Here is a 23567-nt window from a genome sequence, read left to right as displayed (position 1 = left end):
TCTTGAAGATATTAGGATGCCCATGTAGTTGGAAAAGAATACAAATTATTTATTCTAATTCTGTTCTTAGCTTGACATTCCCCTTGTCTTATGAAGCCTTATTTTTTTTCTCCCAGCAAATAGTTCATACTATCCTCCATTTGTTCCAGTTTGATTGATAAATGGAAACTACAGGGAAAAAATACCTTAGTTATGGCTTCTTAAATTAAGTTATTTTGTGTATTTCATCACGTTATTTTGTTTTACCCTTTTTTTCTCAAATTAAATACATGATGGGTAAAAAAAAATTAAAATAGCTTTTGCTTCTGTACTAAAATAAACATTACATTATTAAACGTATTTACAGTTTGTTTGAAATCTTGAGGGCAATAGGTACAAAATTATACGCTACAGAAATTACTTTTCAGCATCATCATTAATATGTAATTATATTTAATAAATTAAATTGCAAATTGAGAAAAACCATTTAATTGCAAAGATGATGCTGATATCTGCTGTAGTATGTGAGCAGCAACAGCCACTTTTGAAAACCCTTTATGATCACTTCGAACTTGACTGCTTCTGTGCTACTGACAGTATATACCTAAACTGTGCTTTAGAAGTTTAATGTTTTTTTTCTTGCTGTTTGATGTCTAATCTGTGTTCGTTTTGGGGGAGAAAAGTTAAGCAAAAATAACTGTTATCAACAGAAATAATCTTGATAGTCTTAAGTAGTACAAGGCTATAATTGGCCTTGTGGATGAAACAGTAAAATACCTACAGATTGCCCCCTTTAATGTAGGGCTTTTGGGTTTTGTTTAATAAGAGGTTGTATAGTGAGGAGATGTGGTCAAACATAGAGAAGAGTGGGATGGAGAATAGAGCATTGGACAGTGCTATCTGACTTGGAGAAGATGCTGCTGCTGGTTTGGGAATTCTTTGTTGACAGAGACCAGGGATTTTCCTCTCATCCTACCAAACACTGGTTTGAAAGAACTTCAAAGACACAGGCTCTTATGGATTAGTAAGTACAATAGGTTTGTTATGCTTCCCTGATAACCTACAAAAGGTAAAAGGGAAGACCTTAAGAACTGTTTGTTTTCTTATATTGGAAAAACATGGGATACAGAATATTTAATAGCTTCGCAAATAAGCTCTCTGTTTATTGAGTTATTATTAAATGGCTTATTGTTGCCCTTATAAACTGCTTCATTTTATGCAACTGCATTTAAGCCTAATTAAAATTCTTTTGTGTTACAGCATGATTGAAATATGTGGACTATTGTCCCTTTTTTCCTTTGGGATAAGGCATAGCAGTAGATGCTCCAAGGAGGAATTGATTTCATCTGTATCATAATACCAGAAAGATTGTTTTTTTTGGTTTTGACTTAGGAGAGAGTTGAGAACAGGACATGACAAAGTATGCTTTGATTGCTTCAGAAATGTCAGGCATAAGTAAGAGTTTGAGTCAATATAGTTCTTATTCATTATTTATGCTACAAATCATTAGCTTCTGTGCAAAAAAAAACCCACAAACTTCTAAAGAATGGCAGCTGAAGAGAGTAGAGAGCAAAGCAAGTTTTGCTCCAGTTGTAGCAATTGGTCAGCTTTGTGCTGTGTGCTGAAACGTCAGAGCAGCTGAAGGACATCCCCATGGTTAGTACCAGTACAAACCGAACGCGTATGGAGATAAGCTTGTCATTAGTAAGAGCTCAACAGAGTTTATTCTATTTGTCTAGTTAAGTCTGTGTTTCCCTTGTTACTTACGTACTTTCCTCTCAGGCAGTACATCTTTTTTCTATTTAACATGTAGGTTAGTTTTGACTCTTAATGAAGCTTGGTCTTGACAGAAACCTGGGAGTTAGCATACAATTATTCCTCCACCCCCCTAAAAAACAAGGACATGACGGTGAATCTCTTCTAACAGAGCTAGCCTGTGACTTCTCACCCGTTTTTGAGAGCCAGGCTGACAGTTGTGTGTCTCACACTGGAGCCCCCCTGTAGCTTTACCCGGGTGGCTGCTGTTACCTGCCTCACAGACTGCATCACTCACTGCAAGCTCAGCGAGAGCTTGAGGATATGTTTTGATGAGAAGACAGCAGAGCCGGTTAACAGCTTCTTGTTGAAAGGTGTAATTTCAGCAAGCTGATTCAGAACTTCAGTGGCAGAAAATGAACCAAGCAAAACCAGTGACTGCTGTTTCGGTGGTAGCAGGCAATTAGATTTACTCCGCTGCTCTCCCTGAATTGGAACTGGAGAAGAGAAGCCTCCAGTGATGATTTGTGTGAGCTGGGTCCCATTTGGAAAGGCAACACTCTCTGGATTTGCTGTGTTCTAAGAAAAAAGGCAACTTCCCTTATGCCATAATGCTTTTTAATCAAACTCTAGAAAATTGCTTTTGTTTCACCACGATCTCTCTCAGACCTCTAAATTGCAGGCCGTGTGATTCAGTATGCAAGGACCTGGCTTCTGGATGAAGGAAAAAACAACAGCAAACTAGGGCTATCTTAACTCGCAAATCAACAGGTTTGATACTGCTACGTATAATATTCCTTCTCCCTGAGGCCTGTTAAAGCCCTTCACATGCAAGGCTACGTTCAATTATGCAACGTGTATGCTTACCAGGTTTCAGTGATGTGTTCTGAGCTTGCTATTAGAGCAGCGGTAGGAATGAGAAAGAAGTCTGGAACGTTAAAATGACAGCCAAATGATAAGGTGCTTTTTTTTCCCCTCCCCCAAAAGTGAGATCGATTTTTATCTTTTTGAGCTCTTAAATATTTTTCTAAAGCAGAAATGAAACTTGAAGGATCAGTAGTTCTGATGCCATATCAATAACTTTGAGAGGAAAAAAAAAAACTTTTTAATTAAAACCCATGGAAGCGTATTGACTGGAATCTAAGAGCATTTTCTCCCCTTTTTCCATTCAAGTTATGAGGTAATTAGATTAATTGCTAATTTTGCAGCTATTTCAAAAGAGACATCAATTAACTGTCTTTGGAATTGTCAAGACAGTTTAAAAACGCTCAATGCTGGTTTACAAATAAGTTGTTCTTACTAGCTCTTCTTATAAGTTGTTCAAATACAAAGTTTATTTTCTAAATGAAGGGAATTATTGCTTCCATTTACCCTTCAGATTTCCTCTGTTTGCTTTGTTTTTGAGATAAAATAATTAAGCATGCAATTTTGGGGGGAAACTATAAGGTATACCGTAGTCTTTCTCTTTTTTTGACAGCTCTTGGCACTTTAATTTGAATGCGTAAAGGCAAGTGATTGCTCTTCAACACATTTTAATCAAAGTGTTACAACACACTGTGTCCTAATTGCCTAGGAAATTTTGAAAATTCATTTATTTTTGTGAACAATATGTGTAGCAGATTCCTTACCATATGGTTTAGTATAATACAGTTTGCAATAGAAAGGGAGAATGTGGGCATTAAAAAATTAACAAATAGGTGTAACTGCCTGGGCTGGAGCTCGAGAGGGCTTTTTGGCTAAAGAAGTATTGTTGTAAAACTCAACTCTCAGAGCTGCCAGGTCTGGACACCAGATCTTAGTGGCAGTGTTTCCCTTTGGTCTGACGAAGAGGAGCTCAGGTATGCTACCAGTAAGGTGACAAACGTTTGAGGAGAGGGATGTGTTGTGAGAGAGTTATTTTTCTGATAGAAACTTTGAGTTAGTTTGACCAAATTATAAATTTAATTTGGACTTTGTGCTGCTGTATTTTGGGAAGTCTGTATGTACTGATGTGATTATTGTTGTTTGCTGTACTTTCTTGAAAGTCAAGTCATCACAGGAACTGTGCTGCTTCTGGAATTTCTGGTGAAGCTTAAGAAATGAGCAGGAATCCTGTAAATCGGAGATACAGGAGTTAAAGCAGCTGCAGAGCTCAAATATACAGCAAGGCTCTTTGGGGGACTCACTTCAAACATGCAGGAACAGACTGGTGGAGACTTTCCAACGCCTTTCTAATCACACGGAAATATTTAAAATAACTAAGATGTGTTTTCAGAATTCTTCTGTTGTTGTCATGTTATTGTTCTGTGTTTGTTCTTCAGATGCTGTTGTCATCCTGCTGAAGGAGCAGGTGAAGTTGTTCTTTAAAAATTGAGAAGGTTCTTTTGGGGAGAGGAAACTTCAAAATCTTACTGTGTTTTTTATGTATAATATAAAAGCATATAAAGAACAAAATCTCGATTCTGTACTTTTAGGAGAATATTAAAAAAAAAAAAGGAATTTATTTTGGATTGAAGATAAAGAAGCAGGTGTGCTCTCACTTTCTGTGCCTGATTCTCTTTAGTCACTTTTTAGCAAAGACTTCTGTCTCCAGTCTTTATCAGTTAATTGTGCTTGGGTGTAAAAGTTTATGGATCCATCTAAAATGTGGTGCCAAAAATCTGGGATGTTCCATTTTGGTTTAATATGACTTAGCTGAGAGACAAATCTGTGTGTTATTTCATACTGAATTAAAACTATATAGAGAATTGCTAATTCAAGAGACTACTGAAAATAGGTATTCTGAGTAATTTAGTATGCATTATTCGTTCTGAAGCTCCAAACAAATTTAAGTTGTTTTTTTTTTAAATGGAGAAGAACTTAGTCCCCAGAAAAGAGTTGTATGGGGGCTGATTTTTCTATTTAGTTTTACTTTTGTCATGTACTTCCATAGTTTAAATTTTGTCAGATACCTAGCTATAATCAAATCTATTCCTTTGCTGTGAATTTTGAAGCACTTCATAGAAGCAATAAGAAGTTGACATTCTAATAAATTATAAATTAAAAAATAATCCAATTTTAACTTTTTTTAAACATTTTCATCTGAGTGGTGGTTTCATGTTACTTCAACAGCTCATTCTCAATGCGTAACTGTCAGAGTTGATAATGCAATGGTAATTGGTCCTTGACTAATACAGCTCAACAGAGCTTTATAGCAAGTGTCAATAAATGCTGGTTGTGTGCATAAGAAAAAGTACTACACAAGCCATTTTCCATGTTAAAAATGAAAAAGTATGCCAGTGGAGGCTTGAACATCCTTTAGTGAAGAAAAGTGACTTGGACAGATATCCCATTAAGTTAATTTTTCACTTCATTTGAACAGTTTCAGGTTTTTCTTGTTCTTAAATTGCTCTTTTTCAAATGATCTGCACTTCAAAGGAAGTCAAAGAGCTTTGCTAAACAGTAATTCTGTACCTCTACTGCCTTACTCTGCTGCTAAGCTTTGCTGGACTGATTTGAACATATAAGACCAAAAAAACCCACAAAACACCCTTGTTTCCAGATTAGTCTTAAATGCTCACATTTGTTTGGTTTTTGATTTTGTTTAAATGTTATTGTCAAAGGAAATATGATGTCAGGCTGGGATGGTGGGATAGAGGAAATGTGTTTTGGCTTCTGGGTAAGGAACTGAAGTCAGGGGTAAATCTGTGCTCACTATTTGCAAACCAATTTTGTCATTTGTTCATCGTGTTGCCTTTATAATCACGTAGCACAATGTTCAGGCTGCTCCTGAATCTTGCCATTAAGTGTGTGTGTAGTTTTGTACCCAGGATTTTGCATGGTTGATGCAAAGTGGGTTTGCAGCTTTCCCAAAGGGGGTCCTGGATATCTTTATGTGAGGATAGAGTTTCAAACTGCCCCCAAATAGTGGTGCTGGTAAGCTGTATTGTCAGATTCTCTTAAAGCTGACTTCTTGACTTTTTAATACTAATTAAGGTACCAACTGTTTGATAGGGAATGGCTGGAGGTTTAACAAAAATTATGCTCAGCCAGCCTATTAGACAGACTCTTGAGGCCAGAACATGCTAAGTGTATGTTGGGATGCTGACAAATTTCGCTCTTAATGTGTCATTGTGTTCAGAAACTTGTGAAATGAGATGGTTGTTTACAGCACCGAGGGCTGGATGGTGTTTGGGAGTTTGGAAGTTTGACCAATTCTCTTCAAATGGAAAGCTCATCTGATTTAATTTCGTTGTGCATGCAGTGTCATTCCTGTGCTTGGAACTGGGTAAACTTGGCTTTTGCCAAACTGTGTGCGATCAGGATGGGAAGTGGACCTCAGAAACAGGTTTTGAAACCCCTCAGTGAAGGTGTTTGGTAACAGAATGCATGCAAGGGATGTGCCTCGTCATGTCACGTGGTTTAGTTTTACAAAAAGTTAATTCTTTAGAGGTGATTAATGCCCACTGTCTTTGTTTTCTGTTATATCCGTGCCACTCCACTTAAAAAAATAAAATGAAAATATCTCATGCCAGTAAAACATCCTCCAGAAATAAGTACAAACCTAACGCTGCCAGTTGCTGAAACTGAGATTGGAAGCTGATTGTTGATTTGAATTGCCTAACAGCTGAGGATGATTTTTTTATTGGAAATCTGTCAGTAGCTACCATTACTAGAAATCTGTGGCTTTTATAATACTATCTCATTTTACTACCGGATTAATTTCAGTTCTCTGTCTGAGTCCTAATACATTATGGTACGAATTTCTGAGAACATGAGAATAATATCGAGGCAAATATACTGTTCTGGTCATTTACAAATTTGTGCAGGGACCAAACACTTGTGCTGGGGGAAAGCATTCAACATGGCAAAAAAGAGATGCCTGATATTATCCTTGTGATAAATCTGCTATATTTGGGTGAATTTTTAGATGCTTAGAATTGTATTTTTCAGAGCCTTGTTGATTTGGCATTAAACTCTACAAAGATTGTCCATATTGAAATCAGTGTGTCTGCTTACAGCTTCTTTGTGCCAAACAGACTAAGCATGCCCAGTTCCTTCTGTCTGGTTGGTGTTTTTGTATTTTTTTTAAGCTTCTGGTGACTAGCAGGTGGAAGAGGCTGAAGTGGAAAGGGAAATACAAACCTCTTTTTTTTTTTTTTTTCTTAACAACACTAAGTTGCCTGTATCCTTTCCTCATCTCTAGATTTTCTGGTTAGAAATTAGGGTCAAAAGAGAACATCTGCTTCCTTAATTCATGCAAAAAATAAATAAATCTGAGTCAGAGGTCTTCTCGCAGATAGAAGCTGATGAACCTATGCTGAAATCAGATTGTAGCTTTATAGGCCTTTCTTGTAAGGTTTTTTAGCTGTTATTCTTTTTTTTCCTGCAGACATTGTGGAACAAGCAAAACCAACAGTCTTCCACTTCCTGGCATATGCTATCATTTAGTTCTCCATTTATGTGCCAGTAGAAAGAACCCAAGTCTTCTAACTTCAAAAACAAAGTTAGTGTTAGATTGAGCCCTTAGGAGCTGAGATTCCAATAAACTGGGTTTTGCTTGCTCGTGGGCTGTGTGGAGCTGTGGCTTGCATCGTACTTGTAGTAGTCAGTGTACTTGTAGTCAGTGCTCACGTGGAGGACCTGGAGGTCAGCACGCTGGGAAATGTGTGGGAACCCTGCTTTGTGAACACATTCTTATGTATGTTTAAGAGAAAATGGGTATGCATTCAGGTGGCAAGCTCTCTGCTCATCTGGTATGAGTGTTTACGCAGACTTTTTGCTTTGCAGATTTTTTTTTTGGTCTTGCTGACTGTGGCTTTAGAGTTGGTTTGTGGGTTGAAGTGAACAGTTGTGAGGTGGACAATGATTACAGCGTACAGCAATGGCTTTAATTAAGCAGGCTTCTAAGTATTCTGGAGAGGGTGCAACCCTGTGTTGTTCTAAGGGATCAGAGGAGCTTTGGACTGGTGCAATTGCTTTATCTGTTTTTTTTTTTTTTTTTTAATGATCATATATGGAACATGGTCTTTCAACAAGTATTTTTGTTAAAAGTTTCTATTTTGTTTTAATCGTGTAGGACACCTGATGATCTCTCAAGGCAAATTGTGGCCCTGCAGCAAAGGGAGCTTGTGCTGAAAGAGCAGAACTCTACCATCACAAACAGGTAAGTGGTATCAGTGGATGTTGGGTAGCAAGACACTGCCACATTGAAACATGTGGAAAGAAAACAAGGACTGCAGCCTATGGATTTCTCTGGAATCTATGGCTGTCTGGATTTCCCTGCTGTTCCTAAGAGCTTTCTATGCTATCATTCTTTCCCACGTTGATTGAGAGTTTTCTGCTTACTTAAATCCTTGCAGGAAGCAGAAGATGAACTGTGGGAGGATGTGGTGAGGAGTTTATCCAGCTTTACTTTATGAGCTGAAGTGTTTGTAAGGAGAAATAAGAAGCTTTCTCAGACCACCACATCTGGAAAGAGAACGTCACAGCAAAATGCGCAAATGATCTTAGGGTGGGAAGGGAGTAAGAGCCCTGAGGACTGTGATTTGACTAGTCAGAGGACTGGTTTGTGTAGATGGGGTTTGGATAACCATGTTTATAGTTTTGGTGGCAAAGCACTGCGAGACTGTGGGAGGAGCAGTTGGTTTATAGAGTGGGAATATGTGTGGGAAACTGGAGGGTGTCTAAGCCCTTGCCCTGGTGTGCAAGTGAGTATCTCCTAGGGGAAACGAATTTGTCTGCCAGAGCTGTACTTTCCAGACTGCATTGGTTACACAGAGTATTTCTTAACACGCTTCCTTAGTGTGCCAGAAAGCACACAGGGATGCTTCTCATCCTCGGTGCATGTATTCTTGCTTTCCACAGTTTTATTTCCTCGCGTTAGGAACCTGCTGGCTGTTCCTGTTTAAAAACAATACCTCTGTCTTTCAAAAAGGTTCATGGGCTGTTTCCATTGCCAAGGTGTTAGCTGCCTTGTCTAAGCAACAGAAGTGTGGAGAATTTCCACCTTCTCTGTAAATGTGTTGAATGTAAAGCATTCAAACATTGTGTAATTGAGCACTGGACAAGTGCTTTTATTTGTCTTGGGCTGCATTTGCTAATGTGTCTCCTGAGGTATGTGGTGGATTTTGGCTGAAGAGATGATCGCATTATGGACTCCGCCTTACTAATGATGGGCAGAATTCAAGCTGGGTGTTAAAAGCTTTGTGTGTGCTGCTGCTATTAATGGGAGTGTTTAGTCAGTTGTAAAATTGTTAGCCAAGTATAAGCTCCCCTGAGTGCAGCCAGCCGGATTGTTTTGTGGTTTCTGCTAAGAAGTTTAAGGGGGGAAAAAAAAAACTACCATTTTTTTAAAAGGCATTTCATATATTAAAAAATATACCAAGCAACCCCCCTCAAACTCTTAAATGTTCAAATAAAAGAATTGTGGTAATATTTGAGTTACAGCTCTCCCTCCCTCCCCCTGCAGTTGTCTTCTCACAGCCTGTCAGAGAAATGCTTTTTCTAAATTTATTAATGGCCAAAGGGAATCATCTGTTGAAAAAGCAGCCTTTTGGTAGTGCCTGTTCATGCTGGATGTAATTGTGCCAATTTAGTTTAAAAATAAAAACATGATTAAGATTACTTTTTGATTTCAAGTGAAATGGGCTGTAAAGCTGCTTAAATTAAAATTCTAACGTTTTCTTGATGAAACACTGTGCGTGTCATTTCCAAAAGTGATAATTTCAGCTTTCTTCTGTCACATACCTTATTCTGTCTTAAAATGTAGGCAATAAGATACTTTTTTTTTTTAAACCTTTCATTACAGATGATTTGAAAGTTCCCAGGAGAAGGTCTCGAGTCTTTGGAAATAAAACCTTGTTAAAGAAGCAAATCTAATTTTTTGTTTTCCCTTGAATGACATCCAGATTCAGCTGATGGTCTTCTTTTATTTGTTTCTTAATTGTGTTCAGAATGGTCTGGGTATTACAGTAACTTAGTGTGTGATCATAACTCCCTCTAGTGATTGAGCCCAGCAGTTATTCGCGTTTCTATTGTCTTCTCAGCTACAGCTTTTTTAGCCCTTAGTTCAAATCTGTTATATCTTCAGTCCTGATGGTGCTACGTGTGACTTTATAAATAGCTGCTGGTTATGTGTGTAAAGAGCTGTGTGCAGGACCAATGCAAATAAACTTTGCTTATCCTAATAAGCTTTATTTTTTTCCATTAAAATTAATGGCTTGGTAGCTACTTGAGGAAATATTATCAGAAGCTGGCATCTGAGTTTATTTTTTGGCAATGAAGTGTGAATCACAGATAGTTCTAGGTTGCTACAGTGCAAAATTCAGTGTTTACTAGAAAATATTTGTGTGATGTTAAAGATAGTTAAGTGACTGTTCAGTCTGCCTTTGCTGCTCCCCTTCGAGCACTAGCACAGGGCAGGGATGAGGTTTCCAAGGCTTTATTAGTCAGCAGCCTCGCTTTGTGGTCATATAACCCTCTTCCCAAACGGCTGGTATTGAGACTGCGTGCACTGAATTTACTTCTGGTCATCAACAAGCTGTTAAACACAAGTGGAAGAGGACCTGGAAGGGTTTTTTGCAAGCTGGGTATTCTTTCTGTCTTTCCACTGCAGTTGTCTTACTTCATTTTTATTCCCCATTCTGGTACCTTGCCTGCATTGTTCAGTGGCTGCGGTAGGTGTTTGCCAGCTCCTATTCACATCACAGCCTGATGAGCAGTCCTCATTTCTGTCTGGTGAGAGGAGATGCTTGGTGGTGAGGCTGGAGTTCATGGCTAATGTAGCCAAACACGGGCAGGACTTGACTTCAGAAAACAAGCCAGACGTGCAAAAGATGGCAGAAGGGACCGGTTTGCTAGATAAGCTCCCCTCCATTGCTCCAGAACTAGAGACAGATATGTCGCTCAGCTGCTTCGCAGCATACTTCAGGTGGTCTAGAGTGGAAGGTTATGGCATGCAGTCACACTGCTAGTAATGTTTTCCGAATGGCACATGGCTTCACTAAACAGGCGAAATTTATTTTGTCTCGTACTTGCAGTCTTGAGCTGCTTTTCTGTTGCTGCTATATACTATGTAGTGCCAGTTTCTGTTATTAAAAAAGCAGTAGAAGGTAATCACACCCCAAAAAGGCTTCATCATGACAAGTCAGCCTTTGTGTTGATATCTGTTTGTGTAACCTGTGCAATTGCCAGTGTCTCAAGGCCTCCTGGAGATCAAATGATGGTGCCTGCCATATTTGCTGTATTACTCAGACTGGATGCTTTCAGACAGTGCCACAGGACTGAATTTCCTGAACAGTGAGTTTAAATCAATTTATTTTAACAGTGAGTGCTTCATGCTTGAGTTGTGTAGAACCCCTTGGAGCATGCTGCTTTTTGCGTAGGGAGGAAAACCTTCCGTGGGGAAGGAGGAGAGAGAGGGTCACCCTTTCGCTGAAGATGTAAATAGCAGCAACTCACCTTCCTCTTCACAACTTCACTATTGCTGAGTAATGTCACTGAAAGTGCCATTAATAAAGTGAGATGGACCCTCACTGCTGTTTTGGAGTGTACTGCTGCAAGTCGTGTAAATAGAGTAAATTACACTTTTAGCAGTAACAGCGGGAAGTGTCCTGAAGCTCTGTAGAACACAGGTAACAATCCACAGGCTTAAAGGCTCAAGAGGAGATTGCTTTGGGCCACTTTGGTAGCATGAGGCACACCTACTCTTCTGCTCAGAAGGTAAGGAAGGAAAGGTGTTTAAATAATGGGTCAGTTTAACCATGTAAATCATTGGTTTAAGCACATTTTTCCCCCAGAGTGTAAATGTTACAGGCATTGAAATATTTTTTTCGGGAAGAGACCAGTAGTTGTAGCTTGTAATATGAAGTGTTGGCCAAGGGGTTTATAAGTTTTTGTCTTACAAAAAAAAATGATGTGGTAGTTGCACAAATTTTTTTTGAAGTGGGAAAACTTGCATATTTATCTATCCTATCTCAGTATGTGTGTCTGTGGAGACTTCTTAAAATGATCATGGCAAAGCATTCTAGAATTTGAAATGTAGTGAAAACTTACTTCTCCTCAGTGTTGTCCTCTGAAGTAGCTAACCATGAAGGAGTGACACCGCTTACAGCTGGATCTTTGATTCAACTCTGAAAGGCAGGCTATGAAAATGTGCTCTTTGGCTACTTATGGCCCTTCCCAAAGTGATAATTTCTTTTTTTTGCTTTTGTTCTTGTTGTTTATGGGTAATACTGATGTTGGACTGTTAAGGTATCTTGTAGAAGTCAAACACAAGGAAATGTGAAGTGAGTACCTTGAACAGGAGAAAGGACACCTGAAGGAAGAGAGAGAAGCAATAAATCTTTGATCCTAATGTTGGGATCTTACAGCTGATAGTTCATTCCTGTCACCTAGCATCAGAAAGCCAGCCATGAGTTTTGACATATAGTTTCCTATGTGAAAAGGGATAGTTAGAATGTGTTTGAAAGGAATTTTCCTCCTCCAAGTGCTCACAGATTTCTCTTAAGAGATATGACAGTTTACACCTTTATTCATATAAATAGCATAAAGCTGACTTACCCAAACAACCTGCTGTGTGTATTATCACTTACAAATGAAATAAAAACCTGAACCATTGAAGGCTGCGGAACATAGATTGCAAACTGAACAGAAAATGTTTCTGAGTGAGGCAGCGGGGATTTTTTCCAAGAAAAAAACCCACACACAATGAATGAGTAATAATAAGAATGGAGCCATCCATCTCTGTAAGTGCTGTTAGCTCAGAAGTGTTGTAAATCCATTGCCCATCTTCTTTTCCTTGGGTGTCCCAAGAAGCGTCAGTCACAAATATAAATAGAGCCTGTCAGACTTCCTCCTGTAATCTTCTGGAAAGTTGGACAGAAGTTTAATTACAGTGAAATGTCTTTTATCTGGCAGAGAGAGAAGTGCTGTTTTTTTGATAGGCTTTATGAGTTATTTTGTGATCAAAAGAAGCACCTAATGTCTCATATAGGACAAGGTAGAGATTTTTTTCTCTCTTATGCAACTATATGGCACATTGCACCCTAATTTATATGTGGAAGTGTATGTGTACCTAATACCAGACAAATGTTTATTCATAGTGCTTTGGGGCAATATTAACTGCTGGCAGGTTCTGCATTCGTTTATAGAGTAATATTATAAAGAAATGACTAGTAGGTATTGCCTTTTCTTTCCTTCAGAATTGGTCTGTCTTGCATTTTTATACCAGAAAGTAGTTGGTAGTGTCCCATTAAGTGACCCATCTACTCTTTCCAAATAAACATATTCAAACAGTAAGCTTCCAGGCAACGTCTGGTTATTCATAATGATAATTTAGTAGATATAAAGCTGTTCTGATTTGTCTTCCATCGTACAATAGTTAGTTCCTAGTAGAAAATAGGAAGACAAAAAATAATCTAGTCAAGACATTGACTTTTGCTTTCAATTCTAGAAACATGGGATTTTGCCCAGACCTTTGCTTTTCATGGTTGTGCCATTTTTAGTCTGATTTCCTGAGGAAGTGAGGCTTATTACTGCGCTTTGTATGTGTATGTAGATGAGATTGTCTGTGCCTACCCTACACTTTTGAACTTGCTAGTTGTCTTCTGTCATGTTTGGCAGATGGTACAGGTCTCAAAAAAAATAAATTCCAGCAAGTTTAGTGAAAATAGGTATCCAGCTACAACTGAGACATCTTTGTGCAATGTGAGGTCATCCCCTGTTGGGTATCAGAGCCCTGCAAGCAAAAGACTCTATTAAATATCACATTGACAGAAGGGCTCCTATCTGAGATTGTGTGTCCTTAGCTCCTGCTCACTCAGCCTTGAGACTGACCGTGAGTGAGCACTGTTCTCATGCATCACCATCTGCAATTTCTGCTATACCAAATTCTCCAGAGGTTTGTGGCCTTTTGTAGTACAGGTCTGGATATTGTTTTCATACGGTTGGTATGGAAAATGGAAGCATATTGGGGTCAGTATTCACCATTGGAGAGAGAAGTCCCCAGGAAACCAGGCAGCTTTAGTTCTGGAACTCTTCATAGAATCTTCATAGAAGAGTCTCTTGTTCTGCTGAAAAGGAAGTATATAGAGAAAGCCTAAAGAACAGTCTCCAGGGGACAGATATGGCTATAATTTTACCATGCTTTCAGCATGTAGCTCTGTGGAGACTGGTTTCTTCCCTGATATTTGACTATACTTCCTGGAGACCAGAAAGTTCAAGGAAGACCTGTGGAATGCCTCTGTTCAGTGCTCTGATCACTCTTGCAAATTGCAAAAGCTATTCACCTGTGTTCTTGTGCTTTCGTTTTCTTGTTTTCTCTTGCTCCAGGGTTGTAATTGACCCTTTCTGTTTATGCTAGCATCCCTGTTGTTTGTGTATCTTTTTATTACTAGAATGAATGGCAACTTTTACTTGCTAGTGCTCCTGTGGAGATGCCGATTAAACGTTCCCTTGGGTGTTCAGGTAACAGTATATATTATCTGACCAGAGAAACGTGTAAAATGTAAACAGTTAATTTGATAGAAAGCATAGACTATTGTTGATGGTATGTTGTATAGCAGATAGTACGTTTCAACACTGAGCTGCATCGTAAAAGTTTGTGAAGGAGCCTGCCTAGCATTTCTTTTACGTGAGGCACATCTATGCTATAAATCACTTACATGAGAGTAAAATTCCTAAAATCCTAGCTGAAATAAACGTATGTTAATACCAGTTCACATTTCTCAGAAACTATGGATATTTAGAATTATTGAAGTAATTTGAAGTCAAGACTTACTATACATCTTCATTATTTGTATTCTTTTTAGCAGAGAGATGCCATGATCAAACTAACAATGTACATGAGGCTGATGGGGCAAAGGATGAATACCCCGCATCTGTGTTATATTTGTGATGCGAGCACAAAGGGAGAAATTACAATCTCAGCTATGCAGTAGGCAGCACTACAGAAGTACTCTACTTTGAAGCCAGTAGTACTGTGTGAAGTCTTCAATTCATCCTGTCACCATGCTTTGTATAGAGCTTTGGGAATTGCAGTACTTTAAAATTCTAGTGCTCAGGGATTTGTCTTTTCTGATTCATTGCAAAGGCAATAAGGTCTTGAAAAATTTGTGAGCTGGAAAAGAGGAAGGCCCTTCAGTTTGCCAGTCTCTTCAAAATCAGTCTTGAAGTCAGAAGTCCTGTGGACACAGTAGACGAATATGGCCTGAGAAGTCTAAATTTAGTTTCTGGAGAAAATTTGCTTGCTTGGGTTCTGTTGGGTAGTTTAATACAGTGACCTGAGTTTCTCATATTCTCACATTCAGATCCAGAAGAACATGTGAACAAAAACAAACTTCTCTACTCTGTATATCCTGTCTAGTCTGTACCCCTTAATTTTTTTTAAGGTAACTGAAATACATTAATTCCTATCTATCTGTACCTGTTAAGATTTTATTCCATTTTTTCTCTCCTAAAAGCGCATCATGTGCATTATTATTTCTTTCCATATAGTATTTTGAAATCATAGTACCTCCATTTGTGTTTTTTGGCAAGTTACCAACAAACAAACAAGATTGTGTGTAACAGTTTTTTTCTGTCAATTTTTGTTGCTACAACTGCATTATAGCTTTTTTGAGTAGTCAAGCCTGAGAGGGATTGGTGGCAGAATGAATTTTCTAATGTACCTGAATATCCCCTGTTGCTGTAAAAACAGGGGTATCAAAGACTGGATTTTTAAAAAAGTATTTTAGGACATTGTTTATTTTAAACAGATTGATAGTTTTCCAATGCTTTGGGGAGAGTAGGTAATAGCCAGAATACACTGAGGTATTTTACAGGGGTGAATGTGAATTCCCTAGGTTTCTGTAGCTGCTGTGAAGTAGGGTCTGTTCAAATACTATACAAAATACTGTTAAGTCTAAAAATACTGTCTTGGCTGGGATGTCTCAATCAGTTGATTGTATCTGCATGTAAACTTTGTTCAGCTCTGCAGCTAATTGCTTGTTTAACAATTTCTCTTCCGGATCATGTCAGCTCTACTGCATGACTTCTTCAGACTGCTGTTATTGATATTTTCATTATGTGTTTTCATTTTAATATTCTGTGTTTGCTTGTATGGATGTGTCAATGTGTGGACCATGGTGCGATATGGTAAATGGAGGAAATGCTGCTGGTGGGGGGAGGGCATTTTAGTTATGAATATTTTTCCTAATATGCAAGTTTTATCATTTGTACAAAAGACATGAAGCTTGAAGAGTTTAATCAAAAAAAAAAGCTGCCTTGTCTTTTTTAGCTGTGTAAGGCAAAAAAAAAGCACCCAAAAACTTGTCATAAATTAGTCAAACCCACCACCACCAAAAAGCAGCTTTCTTTTGCAGCTCTGAAAGTTAAATGACTAATGTGCATAATTTATTTGAGCATCTGTGCTAAAAACTTGCATACCAAGTTTTAGTTCAATGTGATCAACAATGGCGAAAATTAGGATTTATCATGGAAATGCTGACGGATGTGAACATGTGTAGGCTAAACCGGTGCCTGACAAACCTTCTTATTGTGGGATGTTAATGGTGAAACACATTTTTTTTTTTTCTGCTGTAATTGCATTTCAACCCCCCCCCCCTCTACCCCCCGTCTGCTTAATTTTCTCCTTTTCAGATTCGGTGGGTTTAGTTGCACTTCCTATTCGGATGCCTGTATTTTTCTGGAGTCTGCATAAAACCTCCCGAGTTGGCCTGTGGTGTTTGGAAGGGGAAGGCTCCCTCAGCAACCCGGGCGAGGCAGGGCCGCCTGCACTGAGGGGCTGCCGACACAAGATGGCGCCGGCAGCCTTGGCAGCTGCACACCCCGCTCCCCCCCGCCCCCCCCCTCTGGACAGCCAGGCTGCTGTCACCGGGATTATAAATTCTGGAGCCAATTAGCTTAAAAAATGTTACAAGTGAAAGGAAAGAAACGACAAGCTGCAGGATGTCTTGATGTGAATGTGCCCGTTTCCAAAACTCTGCCTCTGAAGAGTGCAGATGCCGCCTGTTACTACGGCGCTGCTGCAGCTTTCGTCGAAGCCTCGGATGCTTTTGAGGCATCTGGTTAAGGAAGGAGTTGGGTTGGTGGAATTGAGCACAGGGAAACGAAGCAAGGCCTTCGTAGGAAAGTATGCTGATGACATAAGGCCTGCTGCTAAACACCAGAGAGATCCTGACGGGGTGTTGGAGCCTCCACAGTGTCTCTTTGTTTCCCCATCCTTGTCCACAGGCTGTCTTGTTGAAGCAAACAAATTTCATGTGTGGGTTTTGTTTTGTGACTCCAAAAGTCAGGCGGGTTGCTTTGCTATTGCATGGGCAGCACAGAGGAGGAATGTTTCTCTCAGTTCGTCGGTTCCACTCCCTCTGTCTCAATGCCATAGTCAGGCTGTTCTCTGGCAACAGCAGTGCTGCCATGCTCTGGTGTTGGAAGAAATCCTGACAGCTCCTTGGTGCAGGCATGGTTTGGCAGGAACCTGTTGCTCCTTACGAAGGAGTTGGGTAGAGTTGGAAAGAAAGGTCATTTTATCCAGGCCCATGTGACAATCTCATGTTCTGTAATTTCAATGTTTTATTTGTTCTCTACCTGCTTCTCCCTCTAATTCATTCAGAAGCTTACTGTTTCTTGTTCTTTTCCTTTCTTTCTAAATTTGTCTATAGGTATAAGGGGAGGAAAAAAAGGCTTTATAAAGCAGTCAGTGCAGTGTCAGGGAGGAAGGAAAAAAAAAAAAAACAAACAAGGATAAGCAGAGACTCCTAGTGTCCCTGACCATGATGGAACCCATGTTTCATCCCATGTGCCTTCTCTGTTTTTAACCAAAGGTTGGCATCTGGTTCAGTTATTTTGTTGGTGGTGACTCGGTGTTTTTTTCACTTTGGCCATACCAGAAAAATGGTCAGAGGATCTGCCATTTAGAGGCTGGGTGGTTGGTCAGAAGTCTTAGACATTGTGCTTTGAAAGAGTTCGGAATGGTGTTCTAGCAAAATGTAATTTCCTTTGTCATATTTTATGTATGTACTGTTTTTTACATATTTTCAATATTTAAAACAACATTCACATATTCATAAGTTTTAAAATATGTTCTCACTGTTAAGATGTGGAAATTAGTTTAAACCAAAACAAAAACAACAAAACCCCCAACTTTTCTTTTATCCAAGCAATAGAAATCAAATTCTTATGAGTGAAATAACCACTGAAGAGGCTTTCTGTTTCTCAGCCAGAAAAAGCTTTTGAAATATTTATGGAAATAAACCAAAATGTGTCCCTTTCTGGCTGTACAAATAAGGGATTATCAGATCTAGCCTATGGCAGTTGCACTGCAGAGAGTCCAAAGTATATAATACCAACAAAAGAGTGTATGTTTAAAAAAAGCCTTGTTTTTTTTGCTCTTAAACGAGACTCTACTGACAAAATACTGCATATCCATGTATTATGCTAATGAAAAAAATAATTCCTATTTTCTTGCACCTTTCAATGGAGGTAAAAATTGTCACCAAGGCAATGCACTAATTGATTTTTGGAAACTAAATGTATCATTTATGGTGATGCACCTTTATCTACTAAAAGAGCCAGACTGCAGTCACTTTCTCTTGTAGCTGGAGCATAGAGCAGTGCTGTTTGCATCCCCTTTAGCAGAAAGAATCTCAATCCTGTGACATCAAGGATATAATTGCAACACAGGTTATCTGGCTGCATCACCCTCCCAATTTATTGAGTGAACTTGCTCATCTGGGTCTTATGCCTTGGTTTTTCATTCTATGAGTCTTGTACTGGTGTCAGAATTGGAGCTGGTTGAAGGCAGAGTGCATTTTGATCATTCAGAGAAGAATCAGCAAAGCAAGGTTTGTAGGGAGAAGTAATACCTTTTATTAGACCAACTGATAGGATTAGAAGAAAGGCCTGTGTTTGGGCACACAGCCAATACTCAGATCTGAGGTAGAAGCAGAAGCCTTCAAGCTAAATACATGTTGAGAACAATTGCTCTGAGTTTAACTTGATTAATCAATTAGACAATTTGAGAGAGAAGGTAGTGGGCACGTGTAGAACTCGGGGGATGTCTGAAGAGATGAAAAGGCTGTTAGTATCTGTGAGAAACACCCTAAATTGTTCTGATATATGACCAGGGTTTGGGTACTTTTTGGATACCTTAAGAACACAAATGATCAATAGTATGAACTTCTTCCATATTAGAAACAGATTACATTAGAAGCAGATACGGTGTGGGTCGTGTTTTTGCTGGAGGCATATACCAATAAGTACTGCGATTCACTGACTCAGCACTAATATGTCAGACTTGCAATTAAGGGGCTAGAACTTCAATTTTATATTAACCAAAAATACTATTTTGTATACTGTCAATAAAATCATTTTATCATATTGTTTGACTTATCTCCTCTGGGCAGTCAGCTGCAGCAGCAAGTCTGAACCTGCCATTACAATGACTGTTGAATGAGTTTTGCTTCATTTGTTGAAGCGTGTTTAGGATAAAGTATGTTTTCTGAGATGTGGCATTTCTGCTTCTGGTGCTTGTGAGTACTGCGGGCTCTGCTGATGCTGGAAAAGGCCAGCTATTGATACCTGGTGGTGCGGGGTGTTGGTGCTTGTGGCTAAATCTGCTTTCAGTTTTGAATAACCACTTGGACTTAACAGGACGGGATACAGTGTCTTGTTTCTTTCATTAAATAGGACACAGTTTACAGGGAAAAAGGTGTGCACCTGCTGGTGTGTTACCCAGTATCATTATGTAGTACAGTGCGCAGCTATGGGTGGGATGGCTCTAACTTGCTTATTTGATAGTAACATTATGTGTTGTGATAGTACATCATACGTGAATGAGAGATTAGGTAAGGTAGGATGAAATGGAGAGCAATCTAAAAATCATGTTCCAACTCAATCTCCTGCAGGAAAGGGGTGGAGTGTGAAGTGGAGAGAGAAGGTATGTCATTACTGCAAACCAGCTGCAGCTGGGCAAAACAATATACGAGAGATGAGTAAATCATCAATATTTCAGATCACTACTTGTATAAAGAAATTTTAGAAAGCAAGAAGGAAAACCTGAGGAAACAATGCAGAGGAGCAAGTCTGTTAATGTCCCTTGAGTCCCTAGTAGGCAGGAGAAAAGGTTGTTTGAATTTTAAATTGATTTAAATTTCTTTTGATTTTGTAGTCCTTGACTGTTCTGTGGGTGTTGTCCCTGGAAAGTGACCAGAGGATGTTTAAGACTCCCTTACTGTTATACTTGGCTAATTTTATTGTTCTCCTATATTTTCTAGCTGTAAGTGTTGCAGACTTTATTACATTTAAACTGGTTTTAATATAGTAGGCCATAAAATCTAAGAAACAAGAGGTAGTGTCCACTGCAGGGATGGTTTTTAATGCACAGAAGATGTTTGGAAGTCACTGAAAAGCTTAAACTGAAACTCTAGGATCATCTGCTTAATGAAGATAGTTCAGAAATAAAATATATATATATATATATATATATTTTTTTAAATAAAACCTGTCATGGCTGAGAATGAATTTCATTGTTTAAAAAAAAATTATCCTTTTCCTTTCATCTGAGTAGATCTTTATGCTTTTAAGGCCTCAACCCAAATCTGAAGAAGAAGGGAGGCTCTATTTCTTTTCAAGAAAAGGTTCAGCAAGTTCTTGCGTGCAGCTATATGATGTACATTGCATATATGTATATATATGTATATTACATGGTATAGTTGAGACCCTTCATAGTTGACTGCTCATTTTTAACCAAGAGCTATGAATGAACCTGTCTCTATAAACTCTGAGCTAGGGAGGAATAAGCAAGCAATCTGTAGATCAGGGTCTCTGTCCAACCCAGGATGGGATTACTAATGTGGAGACTATGAGCACTTCTAGTTTTTCTACTAATTGCAATTAGTTTTTCTGCAACTCATTATTTTTTTTTTTTTAAGATTTTATACATCTGCTTTCAGGAAGTCGATTACATCTCCTCCATTTTAAAGCTAAAATAGCTTGGGAAGGGAGACAGTTATTTGAGTATGCTTTCATGGCTATATTTGACATTTCTTAACTGTTGAATATTGGCTTTGAAACTTCCTCCAGAGAGTGGAAAGCTTGGTCTTGGAGATCTGCACATGGGTCAGAACTTCATTTAATACCTATTGACATTAAAACTGTTTAAAAACTGGTGCTTGTGGTGGTGTCTGTTAGTTCTATTCACTGATTTCATCATAGCTTACTGAGTATTAAGTGTTCTTGTGAAATGTTTGTTGATTTCTGTGAGTGTCAGCTTCTACTTCCTCTGTCACAAACCTATATCTCTTAGCAGCCACTTCATACCAAGCTGTGCATTCTGCACAGAAACTGAGAACCGCGGAGGAAACAGAGACTGATCAAGCCTAATTTGGAGCCTTTTCCATATCAGAATGGAGATTATTTGAGTTGCTGCTTCTGTTTAGAAAGCAGAAAACCAAACAATGCAACAGTCCGTCAAAATTTATTAAACCAACACCCTTCAATGGCAGTTGGTTAATGCAGGTTTTAATACTGAAATTTCATTATTCTGCAAGTTGTTTGTGAACAGGCAATTTAAGCTTATGCTGTTTTTCTAAAATGTCATGGAGCTGCTTAAAACTTGGTGCCGATGGAAGCGCAGTTAGTGTGTTGGAATCCTCTGTCCACAAACCTTAAGCCTCAGAGTAAAATTTAATGACTTTACAGGCTACCAGTAATCTCCACGATAAATAAAGGCCTGCTTTTTGTTTGTGCAAATGATTTAATTGTCATATAACTTGGACACAGAACTTCATTAAGTACATTTATTTCAATAATTGTATTATTGCATCCTTTTAATCATCCTGGGAACCAGCTCAGATTTGTTGTGGAGTATGCCGTTTTATTAAGGTTCTTCCCCGTTAGTGCGAGGGCTAGTAACTTACTGTGAAAATTGGTTCTGAAATTATGAAAATCCACATCCATGATCCAGTAATTTAGAAAAAAAAAAATGTTGTTTTGTAAGACTTTTAATAACAGTATCCTACTTTTACTCGTATTGTGTAGATTGTCTTTTTTAAAGAAAATACAACACTTTCTTGGAAGAAAAAAACACAAACGTTTAACTTCTTTCACAGTATTTTGAGCAATCTTACACATGCAAGCATTTATGTTTCTAGTCTTATATTGAAGCTACGTTTGAAATAGAGGATGGTAGGCTTACATGTCTTAATAGGCTTGTCTCTAAACAGTTCCATAATTCAGAAAGAATTCTCTTTCTAAATTATGACAAAGGAAAGTCAAAACCTCCTTTTCTAATATTGTGTGAGTTTTGAATTTGAGCAGCCTCCTGTCCAGCCAGCAGTAAGGTCTGGTGCGCTTCCCACCTTACACAGCTGTGCTTCTGGAATACCTCTGTGTGCAATGGTAGGCTCTGCTAAGCAGAAAACTATCATGTATTGGAGAGGAGTCACAAATCTCTTCATCTGGAAATCAATCCAGCACTCAGATTCTTACCTTTTCCTCTTGGACCCCTAACATTGTCCACTGGAAAGGAGAAATGAGGCTTGAGTTAAGCCCAGGTATGTATAAAAGGTACTAAAATAATGTCTTTGGCAGCATGTATTTTGGCAAGATGAGTTAATGTATTTTACTGCTCCACAGTCAGAGATTTCACTCAGGCTCTTTTCATCCTTGTCTTTAATTTTTAAAATTTCATTTTTCTCTTTTTCTCGTTCCTTTTTTTTGCCCTTTTGTTTTTTTTTTTTAGCTGCAATATGTTATACGATCTTTTTGAAATAAACTGTTCTATATAGAAATTATCAGCAGGGAGACCATTGGATGACACGTAGCATTCGTTTCTCTGCTGCACTGGGTAATGATTTGCAGGTTACAGAAGCAGGAGATTAAAATTCTGGTGAGAGGATTTGCCCCCTTCCTCACTCAGCAAGGCCCCTGTGCCAGGGCTCAATCACTTCCTCTGAAGCAGCAGGAGCAGAGGTAATGTGATACTGTGGTCATTCAATCAGAGGTAGCAATGCTTTAATCTCTTCTATTCTGTCTGATAAATGCTTTCTTCTTTGTTATGAATTGCAGATCTCTAGTGTTCCTATTGTTGCAGGGATTGGGGAAGAAAAGAGATCATCCTGTCCAGTTAAGTGTTCAGTGATGATGCATTCCTTTATTCCCAGAGATACTTTGCAATTTAGTTAAAGTGCAGTTTTGGAAGGGCAGAAAAAGCATAGGAGAGAAGGTGGGACTGTCTGGTAAATCACACCGCTGTTTGTAATTCTCCTAAGACAACGACAACTTGTATTCAGTGAGTGACTTTTATTTTCAAAAGCACTCTGTGAGATTAGAGCAGTTTCTGCTTCAGCGTGTGGTCTTTGCTGTGAATAGTCAGGATGCTCCATGTTAATTTGGAAGATGAACTTCTGATCTGTGCGGCCACTTCCTTTGTTGAGTGAGCCGCAGGAAAGTGAAGCTGTGGTCGGATCTGATGCCAAGTGTGGCTGGAGAGCTGGGGCAGCTCCGTGAGCCGTCCCTGATTTTGACCTATTTGCTCCTCTTCATTGCAGCAGTTGCACAAAAATGCAACGGATGAGTATCGACTTTGCTGCTTTATTTTGCTCCCTTTGCTATATTGACATGAGTTAATAGGGCAGAAGCAGAAGACAGACGGGGTACAAAGTGGAAAGAGATTTTATGTCAATAGGGATTGTAAGATAAGAAATACAGCATTAAGGGTGAGCACACAAGAGAGTTAAGAGCTAGCCAAATCACTCGATGTGCCTACAAGAGACAGACAGTGGCCCAGGGCCATAAACCATTTTTCGATGGAAATACGTTTTCTTGTTTTGTGTGACATATTCTGTGATGCTAGTCATTGGATTTTTCTGAGT

General features: G+C 38.8%; 1 protein-coding gene across 1 annotated transcript in view; it reads left to right on the top strand.

Moving 5' to 3' along the window:
- The window catches only part of MAD1L1 (mitotic arrest deficient 1 like 1), a 353627-nt gene that overhangs the window by 30811 nt on the left and 299249 nt on the right, over positions 1-23567 (top strand). Inside the window, 1 exon segment of the mRNA XM_040574714.1 lies at positions 7772-7858. Within this exon segment, the coding sequence (XP_040430648.1) occupies positions 7772-7858 (87 nt within the window).

Source organism: Cygnus olor, chromosome 15 (assembly GCF_009769625.2).
Source record: "Cygnus olor isolate bCygOlo1 chromosome 15, bCygOlo1.pri.v2, whole genome shotgun sequence".
In the NCBI taxonomy this organism is placed as follows: domain Eukaryota; kingdom Metazoa; phylum Chordata; class Aves; order Anseriformes; family Anatidae; genus Cygnus; species Cygnus olor.
The sequence above is the reverse complement of the archived record's forward strand: the minus strand, read 5'-3'. Positions and strand labels throughout refer to the sequence as shown.